A 19831-nucleotide genomic window follows, 5' to 3' on the forward strand; every position below is an offset into this window, starting at 1 on the left:
GCCCCAGTCCCGCCCTCGTCCCCCCCCCCCCCCCCCCCACTGCCTGCTCTCATCAGGCAGGACGTCCGCACATGCGCGGATGCCTTCCTGCCCGATGCCGGGTTTTGAAAAGCCGTCTGGACAACCCCCAGACATGTCCTCAAAAGGGAGGCCATGTCCAGAGTAACCCTAGCTAAACACTAAGATGACTGTAGCATCTCTTGATGAATTCTGCCCTTGGGAGCTCAAGAATTATGCTCCTGCTATAGGCCTGCCATTCATTTGCCTAGATTTAAAAGCATCATTTAGATGCTTGGTGCTCAAACTCTTAACCTTTCTCCTCACGCCTGCTGTCATCCACTTTTTAACCTTCTCCATTTAAGGCTTTTTCATAGTTCTATTAATTGATTTCCTCTTTCATAAATTGTTTCTTTTGTTCTTATCAAGTCTTTCAGGTTCCTTGAACCTAGTGGTACGCTGTATTTCTTATAAGAGACACCATTTGTTGACACAAAGCATAATGTAACAACAATTGTAGAATCGGAAAACAACATTAAAGTCATGTATCACAAACATACCACACATACCAGTGTAAGCATGTAGGAAAAGTTTAGTTTATATAATTCCCCCCCCCCCTTTTTTTTTTTTTTTTTTTTACAAAACCATAGCATGATTTTTAGCGCCTGCCATGAAATTCTATGAGCGTTGGACACTAAAAACACGTTTGTAAAATGTTATGTTTTTATTTTTTTTACTGGAGAAAAAAAAGATACCAGCAAGGCTTTCACTCTTTGAGATATATATAAATCACGTTTGCTTTCCAAGCAGGGGAAATGAACACTTGGTTGAGCTTTCTTATTCCTTTAGTATTAGACTATCCCCTCTCTATTATGTCTTTTCCTTCTCATTCCTAACCTTTGCCTATCGTCTTTACAAAGCACTGTCTGTCTTCCCCCTTTATCACCCTTTCAATAGTACCACCACCTGCTTCTCACCCCAATATTCCTCCTTCCCATTCGAAGCTCTTCCAATAACACCACCCCTCCCACTCAGCTGAAACCTCCCCTTATTGCCCAAGAATACCCAAACATGACTGCTGGAAAAGAGAATTAATTGTCCACATTATCCCAATTATTTATAGACCACCTATACATTCAGGTACTCAGGTATTTCTCCTTATGTGCCCTGATGGGCTCACAATCTGACTGACATACCTGGGGCAGGGTCACAGGGAGCACTGTGAGATTTGAACCCACAATGTCAGGGTGCTGAGGCTGCAGTCCTGACCAATAAGCCACTCCCTTATTCTCCCCTTCATTCTAACTCCTGAACTGAACCCCCTTTTCATTAATACTACCTTCTCCTCTATGACCCCCCTCATTGAAACCTCTTTCAATAATAACTGCCTTCTCAGTTGTACCCCCCCAGGGGCAACGGAATGCCGTCTTGTGTGTGTGTGGGGGGGGGGGGGGGGGGGAGCCAAGGCGCTCCGCCCTAGCCCCGGCACAATCTTGCGGCAGCTTCAATGTTGCATGATTGGGTGGCCGCCATGCAGCATCAAGATGAAGGCCTGACCCGGAAGTCTTCATTCTACTTCCGGGGGCAGACCTGCTCCTTGAAATTGCGTGGCGGCAGCTGCCCGATCATTTTAAGTTAAACCCTGGGAGGCGGGAGGGTGAGCGGGCACCAGTTTTTGGGGAGGCCATGGCCCCTGTGGCCTCTCCTGTTACAACACCTATGCCCCCTTCCCATTTAACCCACTGGTTAATATCTCCCCCCCCCCTTCTTCCTAGCTGTAACCCTCCCTCTCTCATCTCAATAACGTTGCCAACGTTTTATGTCATTCCATTAATAATGCCCCCTCTCATTGAAATCCTTTTGAATAAGGTTACCATATGGTTCCAGAAAAGGAGCAATTATATAAAGTTCAGAGATACCCAAAACGTCGATCGCGATCTACCGGTCAATCGCAGAGCCAGTGTCCTCCCTAGCATATTCCCCCAGGGTCACTGTCTCACCTTTAAAGTAATTACAGCAGCCTGCAGAGCAAACGTAGCAGGCAGCCGTCAGCCTCTATAGTAAGTTCCCTCTGCGGCGGTCCTGCCCCTGATGACATTACATTACATTAGAGATTTCTATTCCGCCATTACCTTGCGGTTCAAGGCGGAATACAAAAGAGTTATAGAAGGAGAGTTACAAAGTAAGATCATAGGTCAAATCCAAAGAGTAGATCGGGTAGTATCAGTGAGTTAGGGAGAGAAAGGTGAGAAGGAAGGTACTCGTGGTATTAGATTTTTTTCAGGGATTTCTTGAAGAGTATAGTTTTTATTTCCTTTCTGAACATCTTGTAGTCTGGGGTTGTTATCAGTAGATCAGAGATTTGGTTATCTAATTTTGCTGCTTGAGTGGCTAGGAGGCCATTATATAATTATTTCACTTTAACTTCTTTGATTGGGGGTGTGTGAATGGGGGGTATGTGTTTTTCTATGTCTGGTTAGAAACATAGAAACATAGAAAGATGACGGCAGAAAAGGGCTATAGCCCATCAAGTCTGCCCACACTACTGACCCACCCCAATAAGTCTAGATGCTAGTGAATGGTCTTACGTAGGGATCCCACGTACATGTCCCATTTGCTCTTGGTTGAGGTAGTTTGGATGAGGCGGTTGTTCAGGTAGGTTGGGCTGTCTCCGTTTATAGTTTTAAATAGTATACAGTAGAATTTAAATAATATTCTTTCCTGGATTGGAAGCCAGTGAGTTGAGGTATGCCTCTGTAATGTGCTCATGTTTCTTTAATGAGTAGACGAGTCTAAAAGCTGTATTTTGAATCGTTTGTAATTGTTTAATCATTTTTGCAGGGCAGGGGAGGTAGAGGATGCTGCAGTAGTCCAGTAGACCTAGGATTAGGGATTGTACTATGAGCTGGAATTGTGTTCTTTCAAAGAATTTTCGGACTTGTCTAAGGTTTCTCATAACTGCAAAAGATTCTGTATTGTTTTATTTATTTATGGTTGCATGGTGCAGCATCTGTCAGTTGTCATACCTGGTAGTTTTAGGGTGGTTTGAATGGGGTAATTGATTGAGTTGATTTCTAAATTGGTTGTGGTCTTCCATCCAAGTCGTTACTGTATCTAGTGTTCGGTGTAGTGTGTCTGTCATTGAGAGCTTTGGTTGATCAAAAAGTATGAGAATGGTGATGTCGTCTGCATAACTGTAGGAGGTTAGGCCTTGTTTGTCCAGGTAAACACCGAGGGAGGCAGTATATAGGTTGAAGAGAGTTTGGGAAAGTGGGGATCCTTGTGGTACGCCACAGGGGTTGGACCAAGGTTCGGATTTTAATTTGTCCGATTTTACTCTGTATGTTCTGGATTTTAAGAAACCTTCAAACCATTGAGTATACTTTATCTGAGATACCTATTGTGTCCAAAATTTGCAGTAGGATGCTATGGTCTACCAGTCAAATGCAGCGGTCAGGTCCTGTTGTATGAGCAGCATTTTTTTTCCAGTGCTGAGGTGTTGTTTTGCTTTGTCGATAAGGGAGCCTACTAGTGTCTCTGTGCTGAAATTGGTTCTGAAGCCAGATTGTGTGGGGTGGAGTATGTTATGGTCTTTTAGATAGTTGGTGAGGAGTTTAGCTACTAGTCTTTCTGTTAGTTTGACATATAGAGGTATTGAGGCAATGGGTTGGATGGTTAGTCTGTTGGTCCTTTTGGGTCTTTTTGGATCAGGGTGAGGATGTTAGGAGATATGGTGGGCAATGGTTGAGGTCACAGGATTGTAGAGTTTGTTGAATTCGGCCCAATGTATCTTGGGGAATTGGGACCAAGTTCTGCCTGTAGCAGATGATTCTTTTTCTGTGGGAAGTATTGTGACTTCAGTTAGGTGGGATGGGGTACGATTGAGGGTAACTCTGGCATTTGAAATTTTATTCTTGAAGTGTTCTGCTAGGAGGGTGGCTGGGGGGGTGTATTGTTAGTGGTCATATAGGGTTTGGTGTCAGTTAGATCTTTTAATATTTGGAATAGGTTTTTTGGTGTCTTGGGTTTCCATGCCTATTAGGTTGGTGTAGTGTACTTTACTCTTTTCCTTTAATTGTAGTTTGTATTGTTTGTTAATTTTTTTCCAGGTGGTTTTTGTGTGATCTAGATTGGTTTGTTGAATGTCAGAGGAGGTGCAGGACCGTGGCAGAGGGAACGTGCTACAGAGAGGCAGCCTGCTCCATTCGCTCTGCAGGCTGCCATAATTATTTTAAACTTGTGGTAGGCCCAGAGGCAAGAACTGCTTGATGATCCAATCTGAGGGAAGCAGCGGAGGTAAGGCCCTGCACGTCGGGGTAAGACTGTGCCCGTCGTGAGGGCCCCGGTGGGATGGGGGATGCCTTAGAGACGCTGGATTGGGGGAAAAGACAAAAGGACCTTGAGGAGGGGCGGGAAAGCAGCCTTGAATTGAAAGGGAGGGGGAAGACAGGGCAGATCCTGGACTACTAGAGGGGTTAGAGAAGGGAAACACCCTGAACCAAGGAGAGAGAGATGCCAGGCCCTGGGGAGGGGAAAGACAAAGAGAGTGAGAGAGGTGGGAGGACTCAAAATGTTAGCAGAAGGAAGGTAGATAGAGGGTGAAGCCAGAAACAAAGGGGAAGCAGAAGAGAGGGGGGGGGGCAGATGTTGGTCTATGGGAGGTGCAGACAGAAGAGATAGAGGGGGAGAGACCCTGAGGAAGAACCAAGAGATGCAAGTTCATAACAGAGGAGGGAAAGAATGGGAGACATGTTGTCAATAGGGGTGGAGGAGAGAGGAAGAAAAGCTGGACTCCTGGAGGGACAGAGAGAGATGTTGGTTGGGGAATGGAACAAGGTCTGGAGGACAGAAGAGGTGCACTCGGTATATAAATAAATATGAGGGGGTCTTTTACATTAGCACTTAGCGTGCGCTAAATCAGGGGTATATATTTAGTATTTTTATTGTTGGTAGATCATTTTGACTTGGTCATTTTAGAAGTAGCTGGCAAGTCCAAAAAGTGTGGGTACCCCTGGTGTAGTTCATCCTTTTCCTTCCCTGCTGAGGGGTGACATAGGGTTACCAGGTGTCCCCAGACATGTCCCTTTTTTTTTTTTTCTTTTTCTTTTTTTGAGGACTCTGTCAGAAGTCCAGGCAGCTTTTCAACTGAACAACTTTTTGTTCGGGGAAAGTGCACATCTAGTAACCTTACAGCAGCTCAACCTCTTCCCAGTCCCCCATGTGCACCTAGCCAGAGTCTTGTTGCCTCTCTAGCACCTGTCTGGAGTCCTCCTCCCTTGAGGGGGCGGGGCTGAGGGCGGGGCCCTGGGTCCGGATTTTACTAGCATAAAATCCGGTACCTCAGCAGGAATAGGAAAAGAATAAACTATGCTCTGGTTGTTTTATCTATTTGGAGGGTTGAAGTGTTTCCTCCAGAAAAAAGGAGGCGGCCAGATTGGGGCATCCGGGTTTCCCTGCCATCGCTTTCAGGGGCAGTAAAACCCGGATCCGGCAACCCTTCCCTTCCGAGCCCAGCGCCAGGCTCCTCCCCCTCTTCTCGCGCCGCATGTCCAGCGCGCCCAGGCCCGTCTCCGTCCCGGCGTCCGCAGATTCGCCACAGGCCTTTGCGCCGCCCGTCCCTCCCCCACCCCTCCGTCGCAGCCGCCCATCCCCCGGGGCCCCCCTCCCCACTCCGAAACGCCTCCCGCCGCCTCCCGGGATTTTTTCCCCCGCCCGGCCGGCGCTCCGACAGGGCGGGAAGGCGGTGGCGAAAGTGCGGTTGCTAAGGAGGGGCCTATACTCGAGGCGCCGAGGCCGCCGCTCTCTTCCCGGAGGAGGCTCTATTGTTCCCGGAGGCGCGACTCGGGCCCCCCGGAAGAGGGAGGCTCCTCGCGGCCCGGGCCGGGGCCTTCCGGAGGCTTCTTGGCGAGGGGGGGGGGGAGGGGAGGAGACGGGAGCGGCCCGCGATGAACCTCCGAGCGAAGCCCGTGAGTACGAGGGGGGGCTGAGCTGGGTTCGGCTTCCTCACGAGCAAAGGAGCCAACTTTTCCCCCCAATAACTGAAGGTGCTGTCCCTCCACCCAGGACACAGTCAGTGAGTTTGCTCCTTATTGGGGGGGGGGATGCCCCCCAGCTCAGAGCAAACTCCTTGACTGTCCCCAGGAAGGGGGGCAGTTTCCATTGGGTAAAGCACCCCCCCAGCATCTTAAAAATGCAACTCATCCTGGCTGGACCTGTATCTGTCCCTGGCCGACACTACGCCATCCCTTGCTCTATTCTGCGCGCCTCCTGAGATTTTAGGTGGGCCGCGGAGGAGGGGCGCTGGCTGACTACAGGACATGCCTCTCACCCCGAGAATCGCGTCCCGTAGCCAATCGGCCGGCGCCAGCCCCCCCCCCCCCATCTGCGGATGATGTCCGTGCTCTTCTGCACGCCCGCGGCCGCTATCTCTAGTGCGCCGCAGCTCGTCCACCCTGACCCGTAACACGTTTTCTCGCCTCTCTTTCAGAATTAGCAGCATGGGTGTGGACTTCGACGTGAAAACGTTTTGCCACAACCTGCGGGCGACGAAGCCACCTTACGAGTGCCCGGTGGAGACCTGCCGGAAGATCTACAAAAGCTACAGCGGCATCGAGTACCACCTCTACCATTACGATCATGGCAACCCCCCGTCGCTGCAGCAGACGCCCGTCCGCAAACCAAAGAAGAAGGGGCGCCAGCCTCGTTCGGCCAACAAACCGTCGCCCACTCACTCGGAGGTCTCGCAGTCCCCTACCCGGGAGGTGATGACCTATGCCCAGGCACAGCGGCTAGTGGAAGTGGACTTGCACGGCCGGGTTCATCGGATCAGTATTTTCGATAACCTGGATGTGGTGTCGGAGGATGAGGAGGCTCCTGAGGAAGTCCCTGAAAACGGCAGTAACAAGGAGAATAACGAAACGCCAGCCACCACTCCCAAAGCTGGCAAGCACAAAAACAAGGAGAAGCGGAAGGAATCGAATCACCATCACCACAATCCTTCTGCTGGCACCACACCCAAACTCCCTGAGGTGGTGTATCGTGAGCTGGACCAAGAAACACCCGATGCTCCTCCCCGCCCCACCTCTTACTATAGGTAACTACTCTTTTTTTTGAGGGGGGGCAGGGGTGGTCATTTTCCCATTGTATTATGCATCTGGTGTCAGGAAGGGTGAGGCTAAGAAACTCCCTTTTGCAGATTTACACGCTGAAATTATTTTGCTGACTTTGAATGGGCAGCAGTCCCAAGCGACACCTCTTCCAGGCCCTTTCACCAAGTTAGAAAAGGTCACTTAGTATATAGAAACTTGATGTGGTTGAGATCTGCTAAGAACTGAAACTTAATCAGTGGACTGACTGTCGTTTGTCTTTCCCGGCAGTAGAGGTTTCAGCTACTGTTTAATAGGTTTAGCCAGCCTTTTTTAATTTGAATCTATATTCTGAAGGGATACAAGCGTGCTGTAGAACCAGTTGAAATATGTAAATATATTGCTAGGCATTGAACTTTGTCAACAGTGTCGCTTTTTTAGCAAAAGACCCCTGACATGAAGGCATGTTTGGAAAGAATGCAGGATCGGATATACTCTTATACTAGAGTTTTTTTGTTTGGGGAATGCAAGCGTTAACTGTGTAATGGCTGCCTTTCTTAGTCTCTGCGGTACATATTGTGCAATTTGAGATTTATCCCAAAGGGGTGGAGAGATTATGTATGTTCCATGAAATGTGTTCTTTGCATCTAAGAAGGAAACTGGATGGAACTGATGGGATAGTGCGTTTTGTTCTGTTTGGTGGCGTTTTCCATAAACTCAAAATCTGCCTGCCTGACTAGGTCGTCCTCTCTGATTTAATTCTCAGCCTTTCGGTAAGAATTTTTATTTGTCATCGTTCTACTAATTCATTTTAAAAATAATTGGGGTTTTTCGCACAATCTGGAAAAAGTATGAACAACGGACATTGACTTTGGCTCCTGCAACCACTCACTGATTTCCTTTGAGAAGTTGTTACATTGTCCAGATGATTTTCATGTTGTTTTTGTTGCTAGATTAGAATCTTGCATCTTGCATTTTTTTTTTTTTTGGGGGGGGGGAATGGGTCTTGGGAGGGGGTGGCAAGAAGATGAGGGCTTCAGATATTTGGAAATTTAGGCATGATTGTACAATCTGAAGGATTTGTAAGGTTGTTGTTTATTAAATGCTAAAGATGTTACTGCTTTGATTGTATTGCTTTGCTCTGTTGTACCTTTGTATAAAATACATTTTTTTTATATTGGTTTTCTTTTGTTTGGATCTGTTTCTCTTCTCTTGTGGGAAAATTGTTAAGGGGTCCTTGTACTAAGGTGCACTAGCAACGATAGCTATACAATAGGCTGTGTGGCATATAACACGCTAATCTTTAATGCCCTCCAAATCCATTAACGCACCTCAGTAAAACGACCTCTAAGTGAGTCATTCAGTCCCGTAGACCAATTCCCTTTTTTCTGCCTTGCAGATATATTGAGAAGTCGGCTGAAGAGCTGGATGAGGAGGTGGAGTATGACATGGATGAAGAGGATTACATTTGGCTGGATATTATGAACGAACGACGGAAGACAGAGGGGGTGAGTCCCATTCCCCAAGACGTATTTGAGTACTTGCTGGACCGACTGGAAAAGGAATCGTACTTCGAAAGCCATAACAAAGGGGACCCGAATGCTCTAATTGACGAGGACGCTGTGTGTTGCATCTGCAATGATGGAGAATGTCAGAACAGCAATGTGATTCTCTTCTGTGACATGTGCAACCTTGCTGTGCACCAGGAGTGCTATGGCGTACCCTATATACCCGAGGGCCAGTGGCTTTGCAGAAGGTGCCTGCAGTCGCCCTCCCGGGCAGTGGATTGCGCTTTATGCCCAAATAAAGGGGGTGCTTTTAAACAGACAGATGATGGACGCTGGGCACATGTGGTGTGTGCCCTGTGGATTCCTGAAGTATGTTTTGCCAACACAGTTTTTCTGGAACCCATAGATAGCATTGAACACATCCCACCAGCGCGGTGGAAGCTTACCTGCTACATCTGCAAGCAGCGGGGCTCAGGAGCCTGTATACAGTGTCACAAAGCAAACTGTTACACTGCCTTCCACGTCACATGTGCACAGCAGGCTGGTTTGTACATGAAAATGGAACCTGTTCGGGAGACTGGAGCCAACGGCACTTCTTTCAGTGTGCGCAAGACTGCCTACTGCGACATTCACACGCCTCCGGGCTCGGTGCGCAAGCTTCCGGCCCTCTCCCACAGCGAAGGCGAGGAAGAGGACGATGAGGAAGAAGAAGACGGGAAAGTCTGGAGTTCAGAGAAAGTGAAAAGGGCAAAGGCCAAGTCGAGGATGAAAATGAAGAAGGCGAGAAAGATCCTGGCAGAGAAGCGAGCCGCAGCCCCTGTGGTCTCTGTTCCTTGCATCCCGCCACACAGGTACAATGCCCTATTCTTTGTCGCTGGCGTTCTGTTTTCTCATGCTCGAAAGACGATGGGATAACTTGTGCTGAAGTACCAGCTGTGTCTTACCTTGCTCCATGAAAATATAGGAGCATTCATAGTAAATAAAGTGAAAATCATGTACCAAGAAGAATTTTTCAAGGTCAAAGGCAGAAAGCTGAAATTTTGTCTTGATAAAAAACATGGTAATTATGGTAAAATGAAATTGTTCTTAAGGTGTTTTAGTATTACTTTAGTAAAGCCAATTAATTGTCTGCCCTGTGTCGCACGTAACCCTTCTCATGACTGTAAATCTGGAAAAAGTCATTAGAAGGTGCCACTTCCTAGTGCACGATGCCCTTGTGCCAGCTTAGAAATATAAAAGACCCAGATAGTGTAACATCTGAGGTGGGAAGAGAACCATAAAGTTGGTGTTTTAGCACTTAAATGTCACTCCTGGGCAGCTCTTCCTGTCTGTGCTTTGCAACATGCTGCTGGGGCTGTGTGGATGCGATTTCAGTAACGATCACAGTGAGAAGTGAAGGAGGGTTAGCACGGATTCTGTGTCCAAAATTCTGCACTTTCATTGCTGGCTTATGCAGAAAAGATGCGCACAAAGGCCCATTTAGGCATTGGCGCTGCCCATATAAAAAAAGGGTACGGGGGATGGGACTTGGATATACCACTTTTCAGCATGGTTACAATCAAAGCAGTTTACATATTTTAGACAGGTGCGTATTTTGCACCTGGGGCAACAAAGGGTTAAGTGACTTGCCCAGAGTCCCAAGGAGCTGCGGGGGGAATCAAACTCACAACCTCGGGGTGGTGAGGCAGCTGCTCCAACCACTAGGCCACCCCTCCAGTCCCAGTGGCCTATGTTGCTAACTTCCCCTCCTTAGTGTGAAGAGTTTCAGTCTCTGGTAACCAGAGCTGAGATTGTGATGTCATAATGCCTCGTTCCACCAATAAGAGTCAACCTCATCATTGATGTCACAATGGCTTGATTGTAAAGGGTAAAGGACTTGATACAACTGCTTTTTCTGTGTGGTTATAATCAATAGTTTACACATTTTAGACAGGTGCGTATTTTGTACCTGGGGCAATGAAGTGACTTGCCCAGAGTCCCAAGGAGCAGTGGTGGGATTTGAACTCACAACCTCAGGGTGTTGAGGCAGCTGCTCTAACCACTAGGCCACGCCTCCAGATATTAGCTATTAAACCTGGTTGCAAAGAATTGGGCAGAAAAGCCAAGAGCATGGGATTCTAATGCTGATGTTCTGGCACGTGGACTGAGGAGAAGCAAAAAATTGGTCCTTCTGTTAGCGTTAGGGTTTCATGCCAGTTTCTTGTAACTTTTATTGAAAGGGATGGGTGAACAGCAGAAATTGTCATCATACCTTTCAAGCCCAGAATATACATCCCCATGGTAACTAGCAACGCTGATTTGATTACTGTATTGTTATATCGGCCTTAGAATGTGATGGGAGATAAGACCCCCTTCTAAGAAGTTTGGTTTACTTCGCTATTCATCCAGTGCTATTCATCTCTGATCTTGGATTTTCCCTTCTTTTTGCAGCTAAGAAACATCTCATTCCTTCTTTAATTCTTTTTCTGATTCTGCCTCTACTTTTCCTGCAAGGTTCTTTCACTTTGTGAACGTGTGCCGGTGAGATTGTCCTTGACCTGAAAAGTACCTTACAGGCTACCTTTCTATAATATTACAGTAAGGGAAAGCATGGCCTAGTGGTGAGAGTGGTCGGCTGGGCTGGGCAGGGTTCTGTTTCTGTGCAGAAAGTGCAGGAGACATGCCATGAAGTTACACAGCCAAAGTCCAAGAGAGATCCTTAGAACGTCATCTTAGAACAGTGGTCTCAAACTCGCGGCCCGAGGGCCACATTCGGCCCGCCAGATACTATTTTGAGGTCCTCGGTATGTTTATCATAAATCACAAAAGTGAAATAAAACAGTTTCTTGATCATATGTCTCTTTAGCTATAAATGACAATATTATTATTAAGACTTAGCCAAAAGGAAAGATTTCTAAACTATAATGAGTTTTACCTCATGCAAAATTGTCATTTCTTTAATAAGACATTAACTATTTTTTCTGAGGCCCTCCAAGTACCGACAAATCCAAAATGTGGCCCTGAAAAGGGTTTGTGTTTGAGGCCACTGTCTTAGAAGTTCTAAGGATCTTTTGGACTTTGGTTATTATTAAACACGCTGGGACATAAATATTAGCTTTTTAGTGATTTTGGTTACTCTGGCATGTTGGACCGAGCTTTGTTTTATCCCAGACCTGTCATCTGTGAACATATACGCCACAGTGACCCCTGATGCAGGCGTTCCTCAGACGCCGAAACACAATGCCGTGTCGGGTCCACAGCTTCTGCTTGTGTCCTTTTCTGAAATAAACAAGTTGGTTTTACATCAAGTGATCGTCAGTGGAGTGTTCATTGCCGCTCCCACTTCCTTTTGTACTATACTACACATAAATATTAGAGCCCATTCTGATGAATGAAGTTATAGAGCTGCACATTTAAAACAAACAGGAGAACTCACTGCCAGAGCAAGTGGTAAAAGCAGTTAATGCTTGGACAAATTCTTGGAGGACAGTTAAGGTCTGGACAAATTCTTGGAGGAAAAGTCCATAAACCATTATTAAGGTAGACCTAGAGAAAGCCGCTGCTTATTCCTGGGGTTAGTTGGCATGGAGCCTTTGGAAATTGGATTAGATGGACCCATGGTCTGACCCAGTAAGGGAGCTCTGTTTTTTATGTTCAAAGTTCACTTTTCTCATTGTAACCTTAGCCAAGCCACTTCATGGAACCTGCTTTGACGTAAGCTCCGTTACACCAGGAGCCTATCACCATTTTATACCACTGTATACATCTTGTAGCACTATTCAAGTAAGTAGTAATAAATATTTTGCCCCTTCCCCCCCCTCCCCGTTTACAAAAGCTGCGCAAGAGATTTTTAGCGCCGGCTGGCGTGCTGAATGCTCTGCGTTGCTCCAACAGAGTTCCTATGAGCATCGGAGCAGCGCAGAACGTTCAGCGCTCCAGCCAGCGCTTAAAACTCTTGTGTGGTTTTATAAAAGAGGGGGTTAATGAAGATAACAGTGGAGCAGAATTTGAAAAGGTGTAAAGAAGAACAACTGAAATGATAAAAGGAAAGTCTAAAGAGGTGTAAAAAATCCTGAATGGTATAGAATAGGTAAAAGTGATTTTTTTAAAACTCTTTAAAAAATTACAGACACACAATGAAGTTACATGGAAATACCTTTAAAAATAGGAGGAATTTTTTTTTCACCCAAACAGAGGAAGTGGTAGCCAGGATCTAAAATAAATCTTTGTATCTCCAAACTTCAAACCTGGGCTCAGTCTGTCCGGATGAAGCTTAACACAACCAAAACCAAATTACTATGGTTAGGCCCAAAACTGGACTGTCTTCCTCTTTCTGTAGCCCTGGTCTCTGGATCTTCTCTACAAACTGAGTTTGGGAGTCTTTTTTGACTCCTCTCTTTCTTTTAAAGATCAAATTAACTCTGTGGTCAAGAAATGCTTTTAATCTGCGTATGACATCTCTTTCATCGTCGTCATTTTTCTATTTTAGTTCAGTCCATTATATTGTCTCGCCTGGATTATTGTCATGTTATCTACCTCGGTATCACAAAAAGCTGTCTTTATAGATTGCAGCTGATTCAAAATACTGCTGCAAAATTGATCTTTGAGAAACGTAAATTTGACCGTGTGATTCCGTTGCTCCAGAGGCTTCACTGGCTCCCGGTTTATTTCAAAGTTCAATTTAAATGTGTTTGTGTTGCTTTTAAAATCCTATATGGCATTCTTGCTCCTCTTATTCCTTCATCGTAGAATATTTATAGATTCTCTTTTGCAAGAGGCAACCAACAATTTAAATTATCCCTTCCTTCCAGGAAAGGGATTAAAAGAGTTAAGATTTTCAGTCAGTCTTTGATTTTTAAATTTTCTCAACTTTGGAATGATCTTCCGTCTCTTTTAAGGAGTTCTGGTTCACTTCAATTTTTTCGTAAATCTTTAAAAACCGTTTTACTGTATTTGCTAAACATTTCAGAAATTGATCTTTTTGAAATTTGTTTCTATTTTTAATGGTTTTTATCTGTTTAAGTGAACTATTGTAAACCGAGTCGAGCTTTCATAGAATGATGACTCGGTATATAAAGCCAAGCATTAGATTAGATTAGAAGTGGTACCACCAGTTACCATATTTTGGTTAAAAAAAGGTTTGAACAAATTCCTGGAGGAAAAGTCCATAGTCTGCTATTGAGACAGACATGGGGGAAGCCACTGCAAGGAATGTTGCTACCATTTGGAGTTCTAGAATCTTGCTGCTCTTTGGGGTTCCGGAATCTTTTTATTCTTTGAGATTCTGCCTGGAATCTTGATACTCTTTGGGGTTCTAGAATCTTTTGTTACTCTTTGGGATTCTGGAATCTTGCTGCTCTTTGGGGTTCCGGAATCTTGCTATTCTTTGAGATTCTGCCTGGAATCTTGATACTCTTTGGGGTTCTAGAATCGTTTGTTACTCTTTGGGATTCTGGAATCTTGCTGCTCTTTGGGGTTCCGGAATCTTGCTATTCTTTGAGATTCTGCCTGAAATCTGGATACTCTTTGGGGTTCCGGAATCTTTTGTTACTCTTTGGGATTCTGGAATCTTGCTGCTCTTTGGGGTTCCGGAATCTTGCTATTCTTTGAAATTCTGCCTGGAATCTTGATACTCTTTGGAGTTCTAGAATCTTTTGTTACTCTTTGGGATTCTGGAATCTTGCTACTCTTTGGGGTTCCTCTCAGGTATTAGTGATCTGGATTGGCCAGTGTTGGAAACAGGATACTGGGCTAAATGGACCATTGGCCTGAACCAGTATGGCTGTTTTTATGTTCTTAAGATAATTAAACAGTTTTGGCAAAATGTAGGTATCTCTGGTCAAGCTGGCAAAGGTAAACACAGCTTTCTGTGAATTTTAAGGCATAATTACTATTTATTTGTACAGCTTTTTTTTTTTTTTTTTTTTTAACAGATTCAAAATAAGAAAATGGGGTTTGGACACTTGCAGTCAGTACTTTGTAATTGGCAGAAATAACCACTTCCAAAGATTTCCTGCAGCTGGCTTAGAATCTTCCTGTTTGTGCTTTTGGGACCATTTTTCCCATCCTTCCTTGCAGAACTAGCTGAGTTTGAGATCTCCCCACAGAATTCAGTAATATTCAAGTTGGGTGACAGCTGTCTTTCCTTTCTTGTAAATATTTCATGGTTGATTTGTCAGGTATGTTTTGGGCCATTGCCTTGTTGAAATCTCATCCGTCCTCTGTTCAGCTTCAGTTTCTAGGATATGCTGATATTTAATTAAATCCATTCTTCCTTCCACCCACACAATACTTCAAGTGCCATCGGCCGCTCCACAGCCCCAAGCATAGCAGATCCGCCCCTGGGTTTAATGCTTGGCAAGGTTTCTCTTCTTCAGACGTTTCACCCACGTTGTTTTCCTCCAGATGTATCTTGTGAGGTTGTGGCTGAACAATTTAGTTTTGGTTCCATCAATCCAAAGCATTTCACTCCTTGCTGCAACCAATAACACAGCACTAACCCAAAAGCCTTTAGAATTAAAGGTGACTTACCATTTATAACCAGTTTGTCTTTTTAAGAAATGGCTTCCTTCTCAAACTGAAATGGATTCACAGTTAAAAATCCATCTAGATCTTCATTTACTCATGGAAATTGAGTGTCCAGATATGTAGTTATATATTTGGTATAACCCAACTACCTTTTCTATAAATGGGAAGTATCTGGATCTCTTACGGAGGAGGGAGATACTAAGAGTCTCGTTCTATAACTGGTGGGCGCCTGATGAGAGCCTATCTTATATGGGAGAGAGTGTGACACAGTGGTTAAAGCGACAGCCTGAGTTTGTGGGTTCAAACCCCCTCTGCTCCTTGTGACCCTGCGCAAGTCACTTAATTTTTATATTTTATCTTTATTTTTCATAAATTGTTTCTTCAGGTACTTTAGTTAGCTTGTGAGCCTTTGGGACAGTTAGGGAATTTCCAAGTACCTATCTTATTTATTTTTATTTATTGTATCTTTTAATGCATTCATTTTGGTAAACCGCTTAGAAACCTCACGGTTATTAGCGGTATATAAGAATTAAATTAAATTAATCCCCCCAGTGCCCCAGGTCCATTAGACAGATTGTGAGCCCACCAGGATAGACAGGGAAAAATGCTTGAGTACCTGAATAAATTCATGTAAACCATTCTGAGCTCTGGGAGAACAGTATAGAAAATTGAATAAATAAATAGTGTGACGAGTTTCAGCCTCTGATCACCAGAGCTGGTATCGTGACATCATAATACTTCATTGCACCAATAAGAGCCAACCTCATCAGTGATGTCACAATGGCTTGATTGTCCTAGACTTGGCTCACTTTTACTACATTTTGATTTCTAAAGTGACGCAGTGGTTAAAGCTCCAGCCTCAGCCCCCTGAGGTTGTGGGTTCAAACCCACACTGCTCCTTGTGACCCTGCGCAAGTCACTTAATCCCCCCCCCATTGCCCCAGGTCCATTAGACAGATTGTGAGCCCACAAGGACAGACAGGGAAAAATGCTCAAGTACCTGAATAAATTAATGTAAACTGTTCTGAGCTCCCCTAGGAGAACGGTATAACAAATTGAATGAATAAAAAAATGTAGCTGCCAACTTTATTTTACAGAATACTAGCATATCACCGTAAAAGCATGCATCTAAGTGGCCAGAGAGTGAATTACAAGCAGGAACCTAGCTGTATTTTCTCAGTAGGATCCACTGTTTACTTTCCACGATTTTGAGGCACATGTACTGCTGAACCTTAACCTCTATTTTCATAAGAATTGCCATACTGAGACAGACCGAAAGTCCATCAAGCCCAGTTTCCTGTTTCTAACAGTGTCCAACCCAAGTACCTCGCTAGATCCCAAGTAATAAAACAGATTTTATGCTGCTTATCCTAGGAATAAGCAGTGGATTCCCCCCAAGCCATCTCAATAATGGACTTCCCCTTTAGGAATTTATCCAAACCTTTTTTAAACCCTGGTAAGCTAACTGATTTCACCACATTCGCTGGCAACAAATTCCAGAGTTTAATTACACATTGTGTGAAGAAATATTTTCTCCGGTCTGCTTTAAATCTTCTCAGTAGCATCACCGCATGTCCCTAGTCCTAGTATTTTTGGAAAACATAAACAAGCGATTCACATCTGCCTAAAGAGCCCTAGCTGCTTTAGCCTTTTCTCAAAGGGAAGTTATACCATCCCTTTTATTATTTTCATCGCCCTTCTCTGTACTTTTTTTAATTCCGCTAAATCTTTTTTGAGATACGGGAACCAGAATTGCACATACCGTGTTTCCCCCCAAATAAGACAATCTTATATTAATTTTGGGCCCAAAAAAGACACTAGGTCTTTTTTTCGGGGTAGGTCTTCTTATTTCATGTACAGTGATCATCTATCTCTCCCTTCCTTTCCTCCACCCCAATGCTTCCTATTTCCTTTCTCTCCCCCACATGTGCAGCATCTTTCCTTCCCTCTCACCCATCCCCTTGTTCAGTGTCTTTCTATCCCTCCCATCCCCCTGTGCAGCAGAACCTTTGCAGCTTCTATTTCTTCCTCCCATCCCCCTGTGCAGCATAACTCTTGCAGTTTCTATCCCTCCCTCCCTCCCCCGCCGCTGCGCGCCCCATCCCCGGCCAACCCTTCTATCTCTCCCGCCGACCGAAATACTGTACCTTGTAACCAACGACAGTGTCGCAGCAATCTAGACAGGCTGCTTTGCAACCTTCTCCTACCCGGGCGCGTGTGCCACGTCGCTGATGACATCATCAGTGATGCAGCAAAGGAACACCTGGACAGGAGAAGGCCACAAAGCAGCCTGTCTAGATTGCTGTGACGTTGCCGTTGGTTACAAGGTACAGTATTTCGGTCGCGGGAGAGATGGAAGAGGTGGCGGCGGAGGGAGTAGTGGATGTGAGGGGAAGCACTGCTGCCGGCGACTAGGGCAGGGCTTATTTTCAGGGAAACCCGGTAGTAGTCGAGGTGCAGTTTGGTAACATTTTCTGGAACCGTACTGCCATGAATAATGAGAACGGACTATAGTTGAATAATTATTTGGAAGAAAGCTTTTCTAATCAGAGGCATTTTACCTTAAGGGTAATATCTCTGAGAGTGAGTCTTATTGAACACTATAGATATAAAATAGGTCAGGTCCCTTTTTGAATAAGACCCGGTGTGTTTAGAGGGGTGAAAGAGGTTTGGTGCACTGACAACGGCATGAGAATACCATTATACCAGCTTCCTGCTATGTATGGAAATAGCCGCTCTTTCAGCTGAAGTTTGCTGGTAATGAACTTAGCAGAGTTGATGGGTCGCTCTTGTCATTCTTGTCCCCCAGGCTCAGTAAAATCACAAACCGTTTAACCATCCAAAGGAAAAGCCAGTTCATGCAGAGGTTGCACAGCTACTGGACGCTAAAGAGACAGTCACGTAATGGGGTCCCGTTGCTACGCCGTCTGCAAACGCACCTGCAGTCTCAAAGGAACTGCGATCAGGTAAGCAGGCATCGCATCAGTAATGGAAAGTCTTTAGTCAAAACAAGAGAAAAAGTCCAGGGTGGCGGTTTAGCAGCAGTCTGCTGCTTTTTCTGCATTGTGTGCTGGCTTCTCTTTGGGTAAAGGGGATGGGATTTGATATACCGCTTTTCTGCGGTTACAATCAAAGTGGTTTACGAGTTATAAACAAGCCCTTTATACCTGGAGCAATGGTGGGTTGTTAAGTGACTTACCCAGCGTCACAAGGAGCGGCAGCTGGAAGGGAGCCCAGTTCCCTGAGTCACTTGACACCAGAGACAGTTCAATAACTTCATCCCTAAAAAATTAGGTACCTACTTTTTCTCTGTAGAATAAGCTCCAAACACAGTAGACTCTCACTTAACCGGCACCCGTGGGTATTGGTAGATTGCTAGTGTCTGGTTGCTTGAGAGGAGAGAATGACACGGAGGCAAATTTTTCCCCGTTCCCCACAGGAACTCATTTTCCCATCTCATCCCCCCCCCCCCCAACGAGCTCTTTTCCTGTCCCTGCTCCATCCCTGCAAGCTCTGTCCTTATCTGCACAAGCCTCAAACACTTTAAAATCAGAAGTGTTTGAGGTCTATGCGGTTAAGGCGGAGCTTACAGGAATGGGACAGGGACAAAACTCTCGGGGAAATTAAGTTACTGCGAGGATGTCCCCGCGCCATTCTCTACTTGAGAGTTACTATTAAAAACAAGCCTAACTAATACTATACCCCATACTGTGCCATACCATAAACTGTTCCAGACATGCGGTAGGCGGGTGTGGCGTGCCAAGTTTACACTTAAATTTCTGCCAGAAATGTTATTTATTTAAAAAATTTATATACCGTGTAAAGCCTAAATGGTTTACATAAAAACATACATAAGATTGGACTGATTTTATTTTCATTTTTATTTAAAGAATTACAGTATTTTTTTTTTTTCTGGTTGCTTGAGTTCCAGTTAACGGAGAGTCTACTGTAGACACCCTTTATACAGTTACTATCATGGGATCTAAGTTCCAGATTCCTTTCTACTGCTGCCTCTCTGTGATCTTGAGCAAGTCGCTGTTTCTCCACTTTAATAAAAGCAAAAGATCAAATGATGAAAATAGTGCACTACTAACAATCCAGCTTCCATTGATTTTCAACAAAGGATATTGCATTGGAAATATTTATAGCGTATCGTACCATAAATCAATTTAAGTCAATTTAATATCCAATTTGCAAGTTCTTCCAGAATTAATCTAGGTACCTCTCCTCCCTTGTAACCAAAAAAAAAACAACCCAAAACTGTTGTAACTTCATTGGAAATGTCCAGTTAGCTCTTTTGTAATCCGCCTTGAACTGCAAGGTATAGGCGGAATAGAAGTCCCTAATGTAATGTAATAAAGATTTGTTTGCCTGCTAGTGTGGCTTATCCATTGAAAACGAGAGGCATTTAACTTACATTTTTCTCTGTCATCAGATTTAAAAAAAAAAAAAAAAAATTCTGTCATTAGGATTTGCTCAGGGCTGATGTATAACATTCCTTTTTCTTTCTAATCTGTCTTGTCCTTTAAGCCGTCTGCTATTTAATAAATCTCCCTACTCCCTAACAAATTATTGCACAAATATTTTTTGGTGCGATGTACTCAAAAGGGTTTCTGCTTTCATCTTATAAATGGTGTGGTGGCCGTGTGTGTTCCTTCTTCAAGGTAAGATGTAGAAATAAAAGAAAACCAAAAAAGATAAAATCCTTTTTTTATTGCACTAACTTAGGCCTCC

The 19831-nt window shown here is 44.7% G+C and overlaps 1 protein-coding gene across 3 annotated transcripts in view; it reads left to right on the plus strand.

Moving 5' to 3' along the window:
- The first annotated feature begins 5395 nt into the window (after positions 1-5395).
- BRPF1 (bromodomain and PHD finger containing 1) overlaps positions 5396-19831 on the plus strand; it is a 43275-nt gene continuing 28839 nt past the window's right edge. Inside the window, exons 1-4 of one of the 3 annotated variants that reach the window (XM_033926329.1) lie at positions 5396-5963; positions 6485-7090; positions 8482-9441; positions 17907-18063. In XM_033926329.1, the coding sequence (XP_033782220.1) occupies positions 6495-7090; positions 8482-9441; positions 17907-18063 (1713 nt within the window). In that variant the 5' untranslated portion in view covers positions 5396-5963; positions 6485-6494. The remainder of the gene's footprint in view (positions 5964-6484; positions 7091-8481; positions 9442-17906; positions 18064-19831) is intronic. The other 2 variants (XM_033926328.1, XM_033926327.1) reach the window with 2 other exon arrangements.

This window comes from Geotrypetes seraphini, chromosome 17, assembly GCF_902459505.1.
Source record: "Geotrypetes seraphini chromosome 17, aGeoSer1.1, whole genome shotgun sequence".
NCBI lineage: Eukaryota > Metazoa > Chordata > Amphibia > Gymnophiona > Dermophiidae > Geotrypetes > Geotrypetes seraphini.